Genomic DNA, 20,406 nt, shown 5'->3' on the forward strand with positions numbered 1-20,406 from the left:
CCTGACCTTGCAAGTATGTCTTTGACGTTCTTGATGCATTGAGTGATGACTTCGCCGTCGATGAATGACCGACTTTGCTGATGGTATCAACCGTCGCATTACTAAAACTCCCTATCTATATCCGATTGTCACACGCTTTTCTGCTTCTCTGTATTTTGTGTTCTCGATGGTAGTGGCCGACTCTTGACCGCTTCATATATTGAAAGCTTGGTCTGCTCTTCTTCTTCATATACAGAAATGGAGGTCTCGTCATCTTGCCGCACTTTTTTCCCTCCGCAGACCAAAGAGAGCGGCTACAGCACTCAGCTAATAGCACGAGTACCTTGTCCCTATTCTCGATTACCAAGGAAATCAAATACTCTTTGTAGCCAAGCTGTTCATCACCGCCGATGACTGCCGATTGCTGCGAGACTGCCAATACCTTCAAGCGTCGGGAGTTGTCCGTCTTCTACAGCGGTGTGGACAAAAGCATTATACCTTGGAAAAATAGGCATGTGGTTGGCTACATGTGTTCTGTGTTCCTCGTGTTCCACAGATAAGAAGGACAAACAATTGGCTAAGTATGAAAGGGCTTAGTCTCTAAAGTAAATTCGTGTGCCATTTGAGTGGGAACATTATTTCGGCTATTTTGTGCTTATTCTACGGCCGCATGAGCGGGATGCCGGGCGGGCCGGTCCCGCGCGTCACCCTTTTCTGCGTGGACAAATGGGTGCAGGATGCTGGATGCAGGATGCCCCCTCTCCGAATTGGCATGATGCTTGGGGCCCTTCCGCTGGATCCCACATTGGCGTCATGGATGTTGGCATACAGCCCTTGCACAACATCGACTGGAGGCTTTTAGCTGTGACGAACGGAAAGAGGAGAAAAGAAAAAAACAGTGAAAAAGAAAAGCATGAAGAAATAGTATAGACCAATGGAGTTCCCACTGCACAGCTGCTGGGATTGCAACTCGTCTATCACTGATATTCGTGCAGGATGCATTTCTCTGCTTGTACTTTCACCCTCTCCGCCATCTTTACCTCAATTATATCAGTCACTCCCCACTCAGAGCATTCGAGGATGTCTTAAGCAAGCGCCAGGCTTCAGGCATCCTCAACGGCAACGCTTCAATTGTCGACCTGGGCTTTGAATGCCACCAAGGTATCTTGAATAGCAGCACCGGATTGAATAAGTGGTTGGGGTACGAACGAGAACTTATAAATCCTGATGCATCTGGTTATTGATAAATGGTTCATTATTCGTCATGTAGCTCCTCCAACAGGCCAGTGAAGATAAAACCCCCCCGCAGTCCCTACCGTGAATCGTGGTCCATTCCCCCGCTGATCATACTATGAACATCCCCAATGATTCCACCCTGTTTACCCACCGCGCGTTTGCCTTGTCAGATCTGCCAACTTACGCACGATCCTAAGCTGCTTCTCGATATGTGAAGGTGTGACTGAACCAAGTCAATCGGAAAGCCATGCGCGCTGGAACTGTTGCATGGTTGGAGATGACGAAAAAGAAAAGATGTGAGTAGTGAGGGCGCGTGAGGGTTGAATGTTCTCGGATGCAGGATGGATTGTTTGCGCACATCCATCGAAATGAAGGCGAAGGACGATGATGCAACAGCCAAGAAATCGGAGAGCGCCCTGTACTACTGCTAAACTCGTTCCCACCATTATAAAGGCACAGCGCAGTCAAGATTGTCTGTTCAATCCTGTCCTCTTAGAGCTTGATGCCAAGCGTCCCACAAACCTAGACTGCCCAAAAACTGGCCGCATATTGAGCAGAGACCAATTTGACCCTGGTGTGTCGGTCAGGAAGTGTGATACGGGCAAAGGTAACGGATCGTCCACGAAAGGAAGGATGTTAAGAAGAACTCACGGATCGAACCTTCACTCTTTCAGCGTGCCATCTTGACCGGCCGACCGCCCACGCCGCTCAATCATGGCAGCCTTGAGCTTCGGGAAGAAATCTCGCGCTAACACTGTATCCGAGTACTCCTTCGAGCAAGTGATCTTCTCGCCACTCTCATCGAAATCGAGCAGCCACATGTACTCATTCACATACTCTCCGGCCACCGTATCGCCTCGGGCGCTCAGGTATAAGCAGATGCGGTTGGCTTGTTTGTCTTCGAGCAGGTCGTTGACGGTGCATGAAAAGTTGTGGAAGATACCGGACAGCTGGTGTAACGAGTCGCCATATGTGGCGTTGTTTTGCGGCGAAAAGCCTAACGATTTGGGTATGAAATGGCGGAGGCAGTCCGGACTGCGGTGAGCTATGATGCTATCGACGTCCATGTTGTTGAATGCTGCCACTACTGCCTCGGCCGTTTGTCTTTGCCGAGAGACGGTCATGGTGGGGGTTTGCTTTCGGTTCTGGTGTACAGGCGAGCCGAGAGGAGTTGCGGGGCCAAGCTGGACTTGTAGATCGATGCCATCTCGTCTCAGGGATGCTTCCCTTCCTTTATGTATTCTGTCTGGAATGAGGTGCTCCCTGACTGGCATTGATAACCTCGGAGCTAATATGAGCACTAGTCGCGATTTGGCCACGGGATATCGGGCGTCCGAGATTCCGACTGTTCGTGTCAGGATTAGCGCAAAGTGTGCTGCCACGCGCTCGCAAAATAATCTCCATTTGTTGGTTGGATGATAAGGCACGTACGAATCGAGTGAACTCTAAAAATGCTCCCACCACACCATTATACTTGGAAGCGGAGGCAGAGACTGGTCCATTATTGTCTTGTTCCCGGCAGTGTATAGTGAGAGAACGGACATATGGTAGTGGCCTGAGACTGGTGACCACCATGACGGTTACCGATCTTGAAGAGAATTGAACCCTTCACAACCGAACGTTGAATCATGGCTGAAGCCTGTCGAGCTCTGGATGAACACAGAACATTGATGGTAGAGAAATATTCATGCAATGAATCGTAAACGATGAGGGGCTAAAGAGAAGAAAGAACCGCCCAATGGGCTGGGCAGTGAGGGTTGGAATCTTGCTCGAGTCCAGTCAAAGACATCAGCTCTTGATGCAGGTCTCGGAAGCAACAGAGGCTTCGCTGAGCCCGAAGCATCTACAATACAAGGAAAACTCTCATGGCTTTCAAAGACATCGCCGCAAGCGGAACAAAGCCTGCTTGTTTCATTCGTCTCCCTTATCTTCTCGTTACCTCCATAAAATCTACGAGGATTTCCATCATTTTCTATAGTTGTCTTTAGCAGTCCTGCCGGAAAAGTCTAAAACTTTGGCTTCCCTATTTTCATTCTGACATCTTGCAGCATGGCACATCCAAGCAAAGCCAGAAAGACTCGGAGCCAAAAAGGCGTCAAAGATGCCGCCACAGTCGCTGCTCGCCATACCGCAGTGGGTGCTAGTACGGCTGCTGCCTTCGATGAACCAACGATGAACCATAGGTCTAGTAAAGGCTTTCCAAGCCGTGTCCGCAATTCATCCAGCATTGCACGAATTACTGCAATCAATGCTTCGAAGCTTCGAGTTGACTCGATGTCGGACATGCAGCTCAATGACATGGCCACGAAGCAGCTCTTGGCCGAATTCGAGGCTACTCTAGCGAGCCCCAGAAAGGGTTCGAATAATCATTCCAAGCATCACGGCAAATAGCCATGAGTCGAACCTCGCGACTAGCTTGCAGAAACTTCCATCTTCGCCTGTGGAACAAGAGTCATACTCTTTGGCAGCAATCGTACTTTTTCGTTGCTCGCCTTATTGTTTTTGGCATAGCCACAGCAGAGTACCTCTTCAGTGGACGTGGAATTCGGAATTACCAGAAATGCATTTCTGGAAGCACATCAAGATTGCAACCTTTAAGATACCAGAGCCAATGGAATCAACTCATGTGAAGGGCATTTCGAAAGAGCCTGTCATACTTTTGCCAACTCTGCTTGCCTCGGCAAAGCTCTCGACAATGAGACACCAGCCCAGATGTCTTCCAATCAAAATCATGCTTTACGTAATCAATTCTCGTATTTCGAGTCGATCGACAACAGGGCGACCACGGAAAATTCCGATCCGAGAGCAATCGAGCACCAATCACAAGTACCCTACCACGCCTGCGTCGGTCTGCGCGACGAGACCCACCTATGTCTCTCAAGGGTCACCATAGTCCCACTCAATGTTCAAACAACACCAAAAGAATCCTTGATGAAGTACATGTTTTTCGACAAGGTCAAACATCTCAAGGCTTACCACACTAGCAAATCGACCGGGCCGCTGAGAGATGGTAGTCCCGCGCAATTGCTCGTGCAAAACCTCGATCAAAACCTTTCCACCAAACGATCAGGACTCGGTAACGCCCATATTCCCATGACGAATGGAGTAACAATGCCAGAGCAGGCATCAACCAACAGATGCAAGCCATACTATCTTCATGGGATGACGAGAACCGGCTTGCTTATGATCTCGGCCGGTACGGTGCAAAGGCCCAGGAAAAACCACACCCCGTCCGGGCAACTCAAGATGTTTACCGCGCCTGCGGAAAACCGGAGGGTCTAGTTCAGTCACACCTGGACTTTTTGAAAAATCTCAATGGACAAGGTCAGGATTGCGCTCGCGAGTCTTGAGGCTGTGTTGGTGGATGTCGCAGTGGCGGCCACTTTGGGCGCTGGTGCGGAGAGAATCCGAGATATGTAAGAGAGTTTGGCAAAAGCAAAAGTAATGCATAGAGGGTGGGAACAAGCAGGCGAAAAGTTTCGAAAGAAAAGGGGCACTGTAGAGCTTAGGTATCTTCATTTTTGGACACGTTTATGGATATCAATCAAAATGAATTGGCGATTCCATCTCAGAGTTCTCTAAACAAACACGGTTCGATGCGGGAAACATAGCTTCCTTTCACTTTGATAGATAAAATTCATGGTCCGTTTTCTTCCGATTATCGTATCTCTCTGGCAGCGCACCTCTCGAGGCTCAGAAACTTTGGGATTGCCTCTACATGACCCATCTACATCTCTCTTATCACCAATCAGATGGCTCGTGAATTGAGCAATCCGACATAAGAACAATCTGCGTACTTTTATTACCCGACGCTGTCAATGATCAGCGTGGAATCTTCGATGCAACACGGTTACAGAGCTTGGTGACACGAATACGCTCAACCGGCCTCCACCCTACTTGTGGCATCACTTCCTCCACTTGACTTCTCCGACTTGACATGACGCTGACCATAACCTGGGGCCCCTACACGGATGATCTGACAATCGCCTGCTTCAAGGTGGTGGGTATGGGCGGCAGGGGACAACCGTTGAGCAAGGACCTTTCCGGGTAGAGAGTGATGCGCGTGCTACTGGATCGTCGGCTCTTTCCCATTCTCAAATCACATATGCATAGTACAAAAACAACGCTAGCACATTGTATTTCGTACATAAGATTACTGCTCGTAGGAATCTTACGGTTACTCGGCTGCAACCACGTCACCGGGGTCGAGAAAGGTGTGTTTCAACCGTATATGAGACATTGTAGGATCATGACTTCATCTCCTTAGGTTTGGCCACGATGCAGGGTCCCTTTCCAAGTCACCTGACAATTCGCGGCTCAAAGATGACACCGGCGGTAAGAGATTGGCTGGTGGCAATACCGGCTCCGACGTCTTCCCGACCGTCTAAGGCAGGCGACTCCTGACCTTCTCTCTTTGATCAAATCTATTCCCATCATCCTAGTACCTAGCACAGCACTTCAACAAAGAAATGGATACTCAACGACAGCACCACTCCGGGAAGAAGCCACTGTCGGGCGCATCGAAAAGACCTGACGCATTCTGGAGTTTGATTGTGCCTTCGGCACGCCTAAAGAAGGGAAGGCTAGATCACAACAAGGGAGCCACTCCAGCACCCCCTCAATTAAGCCATGCTGAAGAGCTCAAGGGCACACAACCAGCGGTTCGCAAAGAGAAGGGAACCCCTCATGTCATAACAAGAGCAGATGCAACAGATCTTCACACCCATCTTGGTGTGACGCCCAAAGTCCCAAAACCCATGGAAGGCAGAGCGAAAGGAAGACCAGAATCCGGCACGAGAGAAAAACCAGTAGACCTTGATGCTAGCACTGATGAAGATCGCAAAGGCACGCAGGCTCAGCCTGGGACACGCAGAGAGAAAAGAAGATCGGAATCCACCGCTAGAGCACAACCAGCACTCCCTTACATCAGCCTTGCCGAACAGCTCAAGCGCAAACAGCCTGTGGAAAACGATAAGCAAGTTGACAACGGTGGGCTCTTTGAGCGCGGGTTTTTGGCTCCGACCTCTGCGTTAAAAAGGGAAGACAAAGACGAAGAATCTTCTGAAGGGCCGGACGACATAGAAGGGTCGGACGACGACGAAGGATACCCGTCGAGGATGACGACGAGGATGACAGCGAGACTGCCTCTGATGCTTCGAGTCCTGCTAAACAGAGACCCCAACCCTCGTATGGAACGCCTCGAAGAGCAAGTGCCAGAATCCGAGGAAGTAGGTGGAAGTTGTTAAAGGAGCTCAGCGAGCCGACTGCACCAAAGCGGAAGAAGGCACCTTCCCAACCAGCAAGCGCCAAAGGTGAAAGACCAAGAAAGAGAGTCAAATTCAGGGTCGAGGAGTCTGACGATGATTCTGACGAAAATTTTGGCGAGGAAGAGGACGAGGAGGAGGCCGCTAACAGGAGCGTGCCTTACAAAGTGAATCGCCGAACCAAAGCCTGCGCTCAGAGACAAAAGTTGTCAATTCTGCCGGCTGTGCCTCCGCTATCAAGGCAGTACCAGCCGTGGACCGAGAAGGAAGATGAGACCTTATTCAGTCTACGAAACCAAGGCAAGAGTTGGACATACATTGGCGAACGTATACTTGGCAGAACAACGAAAGGAGCCAAGAGCCGTTGGGACATTTTGAGAACCGAGTCTCTACGTCCCGTTGAGAGTCGAGCCAAAGGGCCCAGTCGACGACTGCAATCTTCGGTTGTATCTGTGATGGCCAAAACCCCAATGATAAACAAACCCTGGTCCAAAGATGAAGAGGAAATTCTGATAAGGTTACGCACTCAAGGTAAGCGTCTCAAGTATATCTGTAGGCAGATTCGGGGTAAATCATACGCCGCGTGTAAGAATCATTGGCGCAAGATCAAAGGCCAGTATCAGCAGACGGTCACGGCTCCTAGAAATCTTGAATCTGACGGGAAGGGAGATCCATCAGATCGCCGGGATACTCGGTTTTCTTCTGCAAGCCAGCTTGACCAAGAGGCAAAAGATGCCAAGTCAGACTCAAGTTCTGCCATTGTTGAATGCAAGCATCCTAGGCCAAGCACCGATGGCGATTTACCCATCGACCCTGATGTCAGTATCTTATCAGCAACGCAGCCGTACCAAGAGCCCATAGCAGTCCATGTGAACCTAGCATCTACTGTTGCTAGCAAGAGTCCCAAATTCAAGGCCACTTTGAAAGATTACTACGATCAGCAGGCTTCAAACGCCCACGCGGTTGGCGAGGATCTCTCAGCCAATATTAATGGTTCAGCACCCCCGGATCGGCCGGACCCGCAAGATGTCATTGCTAGAAGAGATCCCGAGACCAAGAAGGAGGGGTCATATCAGGAAAATTTACTGCTTGTATCTCTCTCTGCGCAAGGAACGCAGAAGTTGGGAACACATCGCCGGTCGCGTTCCTGGCCGCAATGACGGCCAGTGCGAGGAGCGTTATGGGAGTATGGGGGTTATTTCTTGTTGTGACGAGCGTTTTGTGTCGGAAGGAGAGAAGTTGCAGAGAAAAGTCAACGATAAATGAGCATTCGGAGAGACGCCGAGGGAACCATACCTGGCTTCTACCCTCACCCTTGGCTTGCATCCTCATACGACTCTCCCAAGTTGGGGCGAGGATGATTTGGTCCTTTGGCTCGAGAACACCTGGACCCAGCGGGTCTGAGGAATTTGTGTTTACGATTGGTGCATATAGAGAGGGCTGGACCTTGCTTGCGGTTATTTCCAGCGTTCAAGGCTCTGACTTGTGGCCAAAAAAACTCGATTTTGTGTTTCCAGTAGGGGAAATTAGTCTTTTGACATGTCATGCTAGCTTCCTATCTCTTCATAATGCTAACCGTGATCCCAGCGAAATCTATATAAAATTCTTCGGCCGAAAAGCCAACAGTTCGCGCCAAGACATTTTCAGCCCTACATGCATCTCCAGAAATTTGTCTCAGAACGGGTCCCGCCTAAACGTATACTTCAAACATACCAACATAGCATCTTACAACTACCTTCTCACGGGCTTCAACGCAGGAAAGTGCACCAACTAGCCTTGTATTCTCACGCCTCCCATCACTGGCCGCCATGGCCCAATACTACCCGCAACAACAACCCCCCTACAACCCCCAAAACCTCCAATTCTACCAGTCCACCTACCCAGCCCCCGTCTCCGGCCATTCCACTCCCTCACAAGCACATTACGGCTACGGCCAACCATCGGCCCCACAACCCTACCCGAGCTCTGGCGGATTTGGGGCGGCGCCCAGTTTTGGCGGGCAAGGCGTCAGTGGGCGCATGGGAGAGCAAGGGGGATTGAGGACAGGCTGGATAGCGGCGTTTGGAACGGAAGGATACGATGGGGAGCCGCCACTGTTGGAGGAATTAGGGGTCAATTTTGGGCATATTAAGGGGAAGGTACGTGACAAGAGCTGCAGCACGTGCATGCTGAAGCAATAGTCGAGAGGGACCTGAGTGCAGCTGTCTTTCGATTGTTCTGGACAGCAGACACGGATTGTGAAGAACGTGGGCTAATGCTGTGGCACGTTTATAGACGCTCACAGTACTCAACCCTCTCCATCCCATCTCCCAACACATAATGGACGACTCCGACCTCGCCGGCCCCATCCTCTTCTTCCTCCTCTTCGGCACCTTTCTCCTCTTTTCCGGAAAAGTCCATTTTGGTTATATATACGGCCTCGCCCTCGTCGGCTCCCTCTCCCTCCACACGATTTTCTCCCTCATGTCCCCACCCCCCGAAGGCAATTCTCCAACATCCACACCCTCATACACCCAACCCACCCATGATCATATGAGTGGAGCAGGCGGCATGGGAGGCGGTGGCCAATTGTCGAGTACGTTGACGTTCCCACGGAGTGCCAGTGTACTGGGCTATTGCCTGCTTCCACTGGTCCTTACGAGTTTCGTGGGAGTGGTATTACCGATGGACACGGCGGCCGGGTATGTGATTAGTTCACTGGCGATTTGCTGGTGCACTTACAGCAGCAGTAAGATGTTCTGCGCCGTGGGGAGAATGCGGAGTATGAGGGGGCTGGTGGCGTACCCGTTGGGGCTGTTTTATGTTGGATTTGGGATCATGGGGATATTCTCGAGTAAGGGAACGGGTGGGTTGGGCAGGGTTGCTACCGGATGAGGCGAAGCTGTGGTTGCAGGGTAGATGGTTGGTGGAAATGTACAGATATGCTAGGAATGTCACTGGAATCATAATCGAAAAAACATAACGTATTTTCTAAGTGCATCAAGCCTGGAGACTGACCTGAAAAGTTATGTTCGTTCCGAAGTTCAATCTCAGGTCTCATGCTTCCAAGTGCCAAGCAGATTGTCAATATTCCTGCACATGAGAGGCTCCTTCTTAGACATAAAGGTGATTGAGAAAGTGATGGACGATGCTTTTCAGATATTCTGCTCATACATGCCTGCGATCTTACACCCTGTCAGACCGCATGATTTAATTTTAGGGGGTAGAATCCCCTTTTCATGCTCGTGTTGTAGACAAAAAAACATCAAATTCGGGATTCAAGCCCAGGGATATACACCATCATTTCGCAGCCTCCGCTCTAGTAGGCGCAAAATCTCGTAACCAGCCCCTAGCTTTATCCAAATCACCGCCCGTCGCCTCCAACGAAGCGACACACCATTCCGGCTCGTACCCACTATTCTCCGTCATGTTTTGTCTCTCTTTGGCCTTCCCTTTCCTACTCTGATCCCCCTCGGCGGCAACCATCTCAGCCAAACTCCTTCTTTTCTGACTCGCTTCATCTGTACAAAAATGCATGGGCACGTTCCCCTCCTTGAGCCCCTCAAGGATTGGCTTGATCATGGCCAGGGCTTCTTTCGACGACATGCTTTGCGACTCGGCCGCCATACCTATATTTCTGCGGCCGGTCTTGCAATACCCGTTTCTGCACCAGCTTTGCCCGCATCCGGTGAGCAGCTGCGTCAGGTACTTGCGCTCCACGCGACGTCGGAGGGCTTTGCCATCGGGGTCGTACATTGTTACGTAAAGAGGGCCGAAACAGACGTCACACACGCCTAAATCGTTCCTTGGTCCCTTGACTTTGACTTCGCCGCCTTTGTTTACCCCGTCGAGCGTGCGACCGCAGTTGACATTTCCGCATAGGCGTGGCTTGGAGCGAGAGAGGCGTTGCAGGTCGTGGTGCTTCAGATGGGTTGACATATCGCGGAGGCGAACGATCTTACTACAGATATGGCATTCCGTAGTCCTGGCGCCATCGGAGAGCTCGTGGGGCGTGAGACCTGAGAGTATTACTTCTGCTGAGTCGGAAGATGGATCTTCCGAGCCTTGCTGTGGGACTTGTAGGTGGCAGAACTGACAGAGAATCAATTTACCGGGGCAGGTCGTGGTTCGGTGGTGTGCTAGATCAGGGGTGTTGGCAGCTTCATAGTCGCAGGATGGACATGGCCGGGAAGTGTGCATGAGGGAATCGTGCTTGGTATGCGAAGAGAGCGTGTTACCATGAAAGGAGTCGTGCGGGCAGTGCCAGTGATTTTGCCATTCTGAGGAAGATTTTTGATAGACGAGGTGACAGTGCGGGCAGAGGATGTTATTTCGGAGGCAGAAATTTTGATGTAGGAACATTGTGCGCTTAGGAACGGCTTGGTGGCAATTGGTGCATCGTTCCTCGTCTGGTCCAATGGGCTCGTCATCGTTCATGGTGGTGTCGTCTTGATTGGAGATGGACAACCCATCGATGGATGAGACGCGAAAATTGTATTGTAACGGAGCTTGTCCCTGAGCGTCTTGGTCAGATTCCCCATAGCCTCTCACAGACACCCATAAGGCTTCTGCATTATCTAAGTCTGCGTTCGTATGCCGTATCTTGACTCTTTTTGTTGCTCTGCTTGAAAAGTCGCCAAATACGAATTCCTCCTCCCTTGGTTTGCTGCGATGGTTGGCTCCGAACGGGGAGACGAATAGATCAACGTCCTTGTCGTTATCAAGAGCTGTCAGTTCGAACTCTAAATCCCTGCCCTTGTCCCATTGTTCGAGGCTGTAGTCCACGTACTCGCCAGGGCGAACCTGACCCGTGTCATTGGTATTCGCGTCGACCGTCCCACCTGCAGAACTACCTTCGCTTGTTCCTGGAGCTCTTTTAGATTTCTGTACGAGTTTTTGCAAGTTTTCTCTAGCTTGGTCCTCGTTCAAAGGCTCAATATCCACTTCGAGATCTGTATCCACTAGAGAAATCGCCTCCTCATTCGGCTTCAATCCATCCACTAGAAACCGAAACACTTCTTTGCCAGCTGGTACTGCGAGAACTTCACCATTCGTCAACGTGGTGTAGTTGTCACGCAGATACTGCTCCAGAAGTGCCTTCCAGTCTTCTGGGTCGTAGCCCGCCTCCAGTGGTCTCAGCTTGACATAAGTCCCTTTTGGTATTTCTTGTACATGCACGGTGAGCCTGGGGAATGTTCCATCGGCTTCTTGGACTCCTGATCTGTTGACCTCCATGTCATGGTCTATCCCGCTCACCTCTTCCGGACCCTTCTCGCCACCAAAGCCCAGGGATTGCCTCAAGAACGGACTCAGTCCCACCACGTTTTCCGCAGCCGAGAACTCTCGGATACCTGCGAAAACAATCCTGCCATTTGCAGGGTTGACCAGTCGGAACGTTAAAGGATGGGGTAGGTTCTGTTGCTGCTCGACCATTTGCTCTCGAGCGTGTCGTTCAGCGGCAAAGCTGTAAGGATTATAGGGATCGAAGTTCGCTGTCGCTGGCTGGGATATGTTTGAAATGGTGACGGTCGCAGCGGACAGAAGTTGCTCAAGTGCTGAGGGAGGTAGAATGATCTTATCACCTCGCAGAGGGGGAGTTGCCTCTAGAGGTAAGACGTCGAATTGAGTTGACCACTTCAATGGTGGCCGATCTGGCGTTGAGCTCATGGTGGATGATTGAGGAGGGAGTCAAGCACGCGACAAGGTTGATGCCACATTGTGTAGGGAGCCGGAGTGTCCAAAGTATTCCCTCGAAAGTGTTCTAGAAACATCGACGGGTATGTAATCAGGCAAAACATGTCGCCGACGTGATAATCTAAGAAACTTAGGGCTAGGGCTGACTACGAATTCTCATCTTGCCTCTAGATATCTTCATTGTCGCTTATGCCGTTGCCATACTTCAAAATGCTGACTACCTTACAACATGTTAAGCCCCCAAAGCCAAATAAACACAGGGCTCCTCCCAAAGGTATGTTTTCTTCTTCTTCTCTTCTTCAATGTTGGGAGCCTAATACCTGATTTCACGTAGGATAAAAATTTGTAAATTTCGTTGCTTTCACGAGTCTACGAGAATCAATCTAAAGAAGTCTTTAGGTTGCAGTGGCCTCATCGGACGAAATATTGAGGCGCCAGCCTCTTTGGGCGATGAGTTCATAAGATTGTATCATTGACGGGTCGCAGCCTGGACAAATCATCAATCCAAACCTTCACTTCATCTCATTGAAAGCACCAGGCTCTCCGGGTCAAGAACCCCTTTTACTTGCTTTTCAGATGTCTGTAGTGAGCCTGCAATATAATACTCCCTTCACTTGGGCTGGTACTTTATATGTGAGGCTATCCCCTGGTGTAGATACGAGCCTTTTTCCCAGGATCCGCTTATCCGCCTGCTTCAGGTGCGCCGCAATTGCAGGGCACTATGCACTAGAAGGACGCGTGCCACGGTCGTTAGGAATGGTTATAGTCGTTCGAATCGTATCGTGAGCGACATTCATAGCCACTTATGCCGATTCCGCTGGCACATCGACTTTAAGTAATCCAGATTTGAATGGGCCTGTGAGTTATTCGTATGAGACTTTCTAGGGAATTCTCGCGGGATTTTCTGATGTCCGGTAGATCATTCCTTCTCGAATTCCGTGACAACAATCTTGCCCTTCGGATCCACTGCGAACAAAAATGAGCCAGATGGGTCAAAGCGTAGGCAATCAGTCAAGGGCCTGTCCTGCTTGCAGAGAGAATGCGCCAAGATTTCAGCATCCCCATCCGGGCTATGAATGCCACCGTCGTCATGTCTGTTGAGCCGGAGGACAGATAGTCTGCCTGAGTCCTCCAGGACCGCGAAGATGTGGTGTTGACTTGATGGACGGCCTGCAAACAAAGGGCGATGGCTTTTTAACTGCTCGAAAGTGTGGACTTTGCTGTCGAGATGTATATGTGGTCGGGACGTATTCGGAGGAATGAGCAGGATAAACGACCATTCACCTTCATGGTGCCAGCGTTCTGTTGATGGTGCCGTCGTGCATAGGACGTAAAGTCGTTTCGACGGTGACTGATAGACCGTAGCGGAAGTTACCCCCGTTTCCCTCGTCTCCTGTGAATCTGATGTCAGCATCTATCTGCAGGCGAGGATGGACTTTGAGCGCTTACCGCTGTGTATTTGTTTTTCAGGAACTCAAATGGCTCTACTGATGAAAAGAACTCATTATCCAACTTCCATATAGAGAGCTTGTTCTGGATCCTCGTGATACAAGTAAGGATCTGCGATTCTGTATCGAAGGTGATTCTCTTGGGGCAGTCGTTCGCTGGCATGTTCAGAGCAAAGACGGGCATATTTGTAGCTTGACCGTCTATTCTGTACCTGGAGACTCTAATCTGGCCGTCGTACTTCTTGGTCTTATTTCTCTGACATTGACCAAGAAAAACCACCAGATGAGTCTTGCTCTCGTGACACGCAAGTCCGCTGGGGTCCCAGTCCCCATGCGAAACAGTACCAATCAGTGTATCTGCGTCAAATTTGAAAACAAGTAGGCGTTTATTCGTAACTATGACAATGAATGCCCGGGATGGGGCGACATTTCGAATGAACTCCCCGTGCTTGTATTGCTGGTTGAAGATCCTGGAGAAGCTCGGCGACGTGTCCTTAGTCCGTATATCTCCTAACCGATAGACCGAAACTTCGCTATCGTTGTAAAAGAGCGCGTGGCTGCAGTCGTCTGATAGGCCGGCGGAATGGTAAGAGCTGCTAAATTTGCGAACGGAACGCAGCGAATAAGTGGTAGAATTTTTGGTCATTGATCTGGTCAGAGGACTTTCGTGGCATAACTTGCGGGACGTATTGACTTCTCCAACGGGAGATTCTCCGGGAGTCAGGCTTGATGATATCGTTTGATCCCAAAATCACCACAAGGTTTTCGGGAGACATGTGTAAGGGGTCGCGATACGCGGAGTCTCAAGCTCTCTTCTTCGTCACTTTCCAAATGAGCTCGAATTAACCGCATTTCTTCGAGGATTTTTGACTTGGTCTCAACAGTACTTCGTGTCTCAATCTCTCTTTTCAACATCTGATACTGGTCCCAGCGAGTACTGTGACAGGAAAAAAATATCTCTATCTGCGAACAGTATCAGAAGCCATCCACTGGTGTTGTTCTAGTCACGATGCACTATAATGGGGATGGATACTGACAGCTTTCCATCGGAACTCCGGTACAACGCTGTCGAAGATCAGACCATTCACTCGGTTCAGCAACCCTTTCCCCAACATTTGTGGATCCGAGACAGCGGCAATTTGGGAAATGCAATCCAATAGTCCGTAATAGTAATACCCCCGATCCAGATCTGGGGGTCCACGGGAAATTACTGCAAGCGCCTTGTGCCATCGTCTTGCTAGTTCTCGTGGGAATTGTCCGTGCTCCACGGCCAGGATCTCATCCACTTTGTCGACTAAGGCTGATACAATAGCGGTGGCAGCTGTCCGCAGTTCACCCGATTCGTCGGCGATAGCAGATTCTTGGCATAGACTGGTCGCTAGCCGGGTATACTCCTGCAAACCACAAAGTGCTTGGTACTTGGTCCGCGGCTTTTGCCATATGTTAACGAGTTGGTTCAAACCGCCGATGATTTCTCTTATGTGGTTGTATTGACCTCCACCCTAGAGCTTGAGGTAAGTCATTGTTGTATATAAAGGAGTTACGTTCCTACCAGTGATAAGGCTGAAAAGAAGATGTCCACGGTCGGCCCGAATATTGAGGGCCAAGGGGAGTCGCCTCGATTGATGAATGAGACGTATTGTGAAGCAAGCTGTATAAGATAGGGATTTGGGGCATAACGGATCGAATCTGCCAATGTCGAGCTGCGCTGTAGCTGGAACGCGATCTTCTGAAACCGTGCGGAGATATTTTTGAGCCTAAGCTTATCGTAAAGCTCTGGATCCAAGGTATGAACTCCATTGTGCTGGAGTAGGGCAAGGGAAGAGATCAAAGCTCGGAGTTGGACTTCTTGGAACATAGATGTGCCCGGGTAACCGCACTGGCTCAAAGACCCAGATAGAAACATCGCTAGCCCCACCACGGACTCTACCTCTGATGTCGAGTCTTGCGCGGGATCCAAGGCTCCATCAGTAGCGTGTCGCAGGCATTCATGGTCGAGCTCTAGCAGTAAATTGTAAAGCCGCCGTATCGTCGTGCTGGTGGGCAGACTGAACGATGCCAACGTTTCACGTAGGGATGGATGTGATGACACAGCTTCAGCAGTGGAGCTGCCTTCGCTACCAAGCAGCGATCGAAGTCCACCAGGAACCTGGGCCGACATAGCTTGAGTGGAGGTTGACATGGCGTGGCGCCGTGGATGATGTCAAAGAGAAAGAGCACGGCAGTCTCGTACAGTGGTTGTTTCATTGAACAGCAACGTCGTCGTCATCGGGTCGTAGTGGTGAGGCTGCCCAGAGCACAAGCCCCACTAGATTACGCAGCGGAGGTTAATCCTTGCAGTAGCCTCATGCAGCCTGATAAGGAATCAGAATCCTAAAATAATGACATGTTGATGGTGATTGGTGGTAGAGGCAAGGCTGTAGCTCTTAGACAAGGCTGAAGATGCACGAGCTTCCTTGGCGCGCAATGCCGTGTAAAGACTCCCACAGGAGCAAGCAGATACTGTAAGCAGGCCGATCCTCGGCGCACCACCTTAAGAATCATTGCACCGCCCACCCTCTTCATTTGAAAAACCAGGCAGTCCTTTTCTTTGGCCCTCTTGCAAGATTGATCACTTTCATCTGAATCTTAGCTAAGGGCTTACCGCCTACGATGGCACCAGGTAGTATCGAGATTCGTCACGAAGAGCTCAGCATAGAGCAGGGCGAGCATCACCAGAGTGCACCAGTGAGCAAAAGCTCGGACGACCTGCTTGGCAGGCTCAGTCACGAAGTCTTCAAGTACGATTGCTTGGACCGTAGACTAAAACGACACCATGTCACCGGTAAATGTCCACTAGATTGCTTATCAGACTGCTGACTCACAATGGGCAGGAATCGCATTCTCGGGTGCTGTTGGTGTTGGCCTATTCCAAACTTCGGGACAGATCATCGCGTTATCTGGTCCTGTCGGTGCTTTACTAGCGTACCTATTCGCAGGTCTGACGATTTTCGCGGTTATGCGATCGCTCGCCGAGATGGCTAGTATCAGACCGATTGCTGGAGCAATCATGGACTATCCGGACGTCTTTGTTGACGAGGCTCTGGGGTTCGCAGTGGGTGTGACGTACTGGTGATTTGAGCCCCAGCCTTGGCATGTCTCTCCTAGTCCTTGCTAACCGGAGAGAACAGGCTGGCCAACTGCATGAGCTTGGTGACTCTGACCATAGCGGCGGCAATGTTCACACAGTACTGGGGCCCAGGATTCGGCATTGCTCCAGCCACATTCGTGTTGCTCCTAATTATCATTTTGATGAACGCGTGTGGTGTGCGGGTAAGAAAATTTCGCTTAACGATGGGGAAAGGAGTATGCTTAGCAATGTCAGATCTATGGAAACTTAGAATGGACATTCAAATGGATCAAGATCCTGCTGATTCTTCTCGTCTGTTTCTCCATGATTGCGATCAAAGCTGGGGGTGGGTAGCCTTGAATGAGCATGGAAGAAGACTTGCTTACCTTCACAGCTGGTCCAAAGCCAATCCATAGTAGTGAGCTGGCGCGAGATTCACGGCAAAATTCCCTCTGACGAATGATTAGATTTTGAAATAAGCCCAGGCTATAACTCCACCGGCTTCTTCGAAGGCGGTGCTACAATTGCCATACCTGGCACTGGAGGTCAAATCATGGCTGTTTGGTGGGTGCATGTCGTACAATCTGAGTTCACCATCCGCTGATAGCGCCAGGACATGCCTAACCATCGCAATGTTCCAATTTATGGGTGGTGAGATAGTATTAGTAACAGCAGCAGAGGCGGAGTCCCCACGCCGGGACTTGCCCACAGCAGCACGATACATGTATCTCTTACCTGTGAGCTTGTACCTCGTTGTGATCTTCTTTGTGGGACTTTGCGTCAATTACTTGGATCCCAGACTCCCGCATCCGCATGTGGAGTACTACTCACCAGGATCTCGTCTTGATGGCATCACCACCGGTACCAGAAGTCCCTTCGTCATAGTGATTCAGAATGCTGGAATCTCAGGACTTCCAGGCTTTCTCAATGCAGCCTTCCTGTTCTCGGCACTCACTGCTGCGTAAGTTGTTTCTGAAGTGCCCTTTGATAGGCATAAGCTGACCCGGTCTTAGTAACTCTGCCCTTTATGTTTCAAGTCGGACAGTCTTCTTTCTTGCACGAAAGAGCTCATTCAAGTTCATCAAGGAGACCGTGGGGCGGACTAACAATGGCCATACACCACTCGCGGCGATTGTAATCAGTTTCGTGCCTGGAGTGTTGGCATTCCTCGCGATTGGGGCGGCCAAAACGGATGTCCAAGAGGTTTGAACCCGGTATTGGTCGCGTAGAGTCCTGACTAATATCAATGATTCGGACAGCCAATTTTCGTTTTGTACCGCCTTTACTCGGGACCTGTCCTCTGTATCTACGCCAGCGAGTGTCTGGCTTTTCTTCGATTTCGACAAGGGTGATGGTGCCTCCACCTTTCGCGTCGAACAGTATTAACAACTCATAGCATGAAGTTGTTCCCAAACACAATCGATCGGAATACATCGTATTACAAGGACAAACACTATAGAGCGCACTGGCAGCCAATGTGGGCAGTGATCGGATTGGTCTCATGTACGACTCTCATGCTTTCTTTTGGATGGACTGCAATATACGACCTCTGCGCCAAGACCAAGGGAGTCACTAAGGAGGATTCGATTGTGGACTTGGCCACAGCCTATTTCGGAGTTGAGATCCCTCACCTCCAAATCACCGTCGAAATATGCTGACTTATTAACAAGCCGGGATTGTTCTTCAGCGTATACTTAGGCTACAAGTACACATACAAGACGAAGATCAGGCCGTTTTCCTCCTTCGAGAACCTTTGGTATCCTATCGATGTTCCTGACGAACCGGATACCCGCCAGCGTTTGAGAACAACGTCTAGAAAGAGGAAACTGATTCTTGATTTCTTGAGCTGGCTTCGGTGACCGTAGCCCACCCGGAAAAGGTAGGCTAGTTGTGTGAAGGTATGGTAGTCTTGGATGTTGGCTTCATCTAAATTGAACATAGAGTAAGGTCGGGTCTCAAGCGGAAAGAATTGGCAATCGATGTGCGAAAGCAGCTCAACTGCGTTGGTATTGTCGCAATCCAAGGGAATATTGGAGACGTCGATAACATTAGCTTTCGCACCGTAACTACAGTGAAATGGCATGAGCCTTTCATAGCAATAATTTGTTCCACTTTCACCCTTGTTTTCGGACTTTTTTCCCGTGCGAATGTTTCTCCACGCTTGACTCGGTACAATATCACATCTTCCTACAGAGCGACACAGCTGGAAGGAACCCTCAACGACCATGATTTCGTCGTCACTCTCCTAAAAATGAGGCACGCGTCTGCTCTTCGTCACCACGAGAGCCGGCCCCGACCTACATGTTTCAGGTACATTGAACATTTGCTGTGCCACAGTACTTACAGATACAGAGGGTTGCAGCCCAAGAAAGATTGTCAGTGTAAGCTTAGAGATCCACAAGAGCGCCCCGGTTGTTGGGTCATATTATTTTGAAACGGCCGTCCGCTACCGGTCTTGAAGCGGTCGGAGACGATATTTTGAAAAACAAGCATGACTGCGGGCGCATTGGAAGGGCCTATCTTCTCATTCAAACCGGAAATCGTGAAACAGCCCCGTCACAGGTGCTTCTTTCCCAGTCGCTCGGAAGCCCAGTCTGGACCAGGACAATGGCTGGAGGCCACAATTGAGCTCGAGGGTCTGGACCTACGAGGCTGATGCAGAATCAAAGCAATCAAGCTTGCGCGAGGTGGAGGTGGGGGATGCAAGCACCAATTTGTTATACGTCGACCAGGCCATCATTTGATCAAGAAGGCTTTGGTGCTTCTAGCAGATATTTGGAGTCCTTTCAAAGGTCTGGTAGCGGTGGTGGTAATGCGCGATGATTCGTATGAAAACCCTAGAGATAGTTTGCATCTTGTGGTTATCGAGCAAGGATCCATTACCGCACAATTTCATCAAGCCCACGACTACCTGTCTAAGCGTCTCCCCACACATATGGTACAGACGGTCTGGCTGCGTGTGGAGGGCATTCCGACTTTGGCTTCAGCTAAGGCTGACAGGACGGCAGTGGCCGAGTGGATCGCGAACTTGAAAGGCGAGGTCTCAGCCCATAACGCTCTTCGTTCAAAGTGTGTAGAGTTTGATTAGACTATACATCCAACGGAATCCAAGGTCCAAGGGATAAAAACCTGAGTATTGGATCTCAGTCTGGATCAAGTCCCGCTAAACCAATCGTTCTCTTCTATTGGTGGATTTCGTATTGGTGCAATGGAAGGACAAATGTTGCTTCTCCTGGTGTACATCATTTGGTTGTAGACTTGGTGTCCTGGCGCGTAATTCTCCATGATTTCGAATTATCACTGCGCGATCGACAGCTCTTAGGCAAGAGCCCTTTTCCGTGTTGGAAGTGGTGCGAGCTACAAGCGGAGAAGTGCCATGAACTAATACCGCCAGCTGTCCTTCCGGATGATATCCCTCCGGCTAACATGGATTACTGGGAGCTTTGCGGCCAATCGAATGACTTGGGAGATGCGTTCGAGTAGCATTTCAAGCTGAATTCTCAACAAACAGTGTTGCTCCTCCGGCATTGTGTCCAAGTCCTGCATGCCGAGCTTGTGAATGTATTCCTTGCCTCCGCTCTATAATTTTTTGGTCAAATTTTCCCGGGTCGAGCTCCGCCAACCCTCTATTGCGAGAGACACGGCCGTGACGGGGAGGAAGAAGTTGACCTGTCAGGGACCGTGGGATGCTTCAACA

General features: G+C 50.2%; 8 protein-coding genes across 8 annotated transcripts; 4 read left to right on the forward strand and 4 right to left on the reverse strand.

Annotated features, from left to right (window-relative positions):
* Positions 1–1,877: 1,877 nt before the first annotated feature.
* Positions 1,878–2,845, reverse strand: HO173_008013 (uncharacterized protein; the record flags this gene model as incomplete). The annotated part of the gene is made up of 2 exons (XM_037309913.1): positions 1,878–2,560; positions 2,758–2,845. The coding sequence occupies 2 exons, from the start codon at positions 2,843–2,845 to the stop codon at positions 1,878–1,880; spliced, it is 771 nt and encodes a 256-aa protein (XP_037163210.1).
* Positions 2,846–3,264: 419 nt separating this feature from the next.
* On the forward strand, positions 3,265–4,497 carry HO173_008014 (uncharacterized protein; the record flags this gene model as incomplete). The annotated part of the gene is made up of 2 exons (XM_037309914.1): positions 3,265–3,571; positions 3,848–4,497. 2 exons carry the CDS (start codon positions 3,265–3,267, stop codon positions 4,495–4,497), a joined length of 957 nt encoding a protein of 318 aa, XP_037163211.1.
* Positions 4,498–5,684: 1,187 nt separating this feature from the next.
* Positions 5,685–7,639, forward strand: HO173_008015 (uncharacterized protein; the record flags this gene model as incomplete). Its single annotated transcript, XM_037309915.1, has 2 exons — positions 5,685–6,443; positions 6,491–7,639. 2 exons carry the CDS (start codon positions 5,685–5,687, stop codon positions 7,637–7,639), a joined length of 1,908 nt encoding a protein of 635 aa, XP_037163212.1.
* A 648-nt stretch (positions 7,640–8,287) lies between these two features.
* On the forward strand, positions 8,288–9,353 carry HO173_008016 (uncharacterized protein; the record flags this gene model as incomplete). Its single annotated transcript, XM_037309916.1, has 2 exons — positions 8,288–8,617; positions 8,754–9,353. The coding sequence occupies 2 exons, from the start codon at positions 8,288–8,290 to the stop codon at positions 9,351–9,353; spliced, it is 930 nt and encodes a 309-aa protein (XP_037163213.1).
* Positions 9,354–9,758: 405 nt separating this feature from the next.
* HO173_008017 (uncharacterized protein) lies at positions 9,759–12,125 on the reverse strand (the record flags this gene model as incomplete). Its single annotated transcript, XM_037309917.1, has 1 exon — positions 9,759–12,125. One exon carries the CDS (start codon positions 12,123–12,125, stop codon positions 9,759–9,761), a length of 2,367 nt encoding a protein of 788 aa, XP_037163214.1.
* A 946-nt stretch (positions 12,126–13,071) lies between these two features.
* HO173_008018 (uncharacterized protein) lies at positions 13,072–14,246 on the reverse strand (the record flags this gene model as incomplete). Its single annotated transcript, XM_037309918.1, has 2 exons — positions 13,072–13,545; positions 13,602–14,246. The coding sequence occupies 2 exons, from the start codon at positions 14,244–14,246 to the stop codon at positions 13,072–13,074; spliced, it is 1,119 nt and encodes a 372-aa protein (XP_037163215.1).
* A 74-nt stretch (positions 14,247–14,320) lies between these two features.
* Positions 14,321–15,782, reverse strand: HO173_008019 (uncharacterized protein; the record flags this gene model as incomplete). The annotated part of the gene is made up of 3 exons (XM_037309919.1): positions 14,321–14,563; positions 14,638–15,102; positions 15,153–15,782. 3 exons carry the CDS (start codon positions 15,780–15,782, stop codon positions 14,321–14,323), a joined length of 1,338 nt encoding a protein of 445 aa, XP_037163216.1.
* Positions 15,783–16,252: 470 nt separating this feature from the next.
* HO173_008020 (uncharacterized protein) lies at positions 16,253–17,918 on the forward strand (the record flags this gene model as incomplete). The annotated part of the gene is made up of 8 exons (XM_037309920.1): positions 16,253–16,424; positions 16,474–16,711; positions 16,771–16,912; positions 16,965–17,055; positions 17,104–17,127; positions 17,177–17,273; positions 17,323–17,670; positions 17,723–17,918. 8 exons carry the CDS (start codon positions 16,253–16,255, stop codon positions 17,916–17,918), a joined length of 1,308 nt encoding a protein of 435 aa, XP_037163217.1.
* Between the last annotated feature and the right edge of the window lie 2,488 nt (positions 17,919–20,406).

The sequence above is a fragment of the Letharia columbiana genome (assembly GCF_014066305.1).
Source record: "Letharia columbiana isolate WasteWater2 chromosome Unknown Sc0000027_s0, whole genome shotgun sequence".
NCBI classification, from domain to species: domain Eukaryota; kingdom Fungi; phylum Ascomycota; class Lecanoromycetes; order Lecanorales; family Parmeliaceae; genus Letharia; species Letharia columbiana.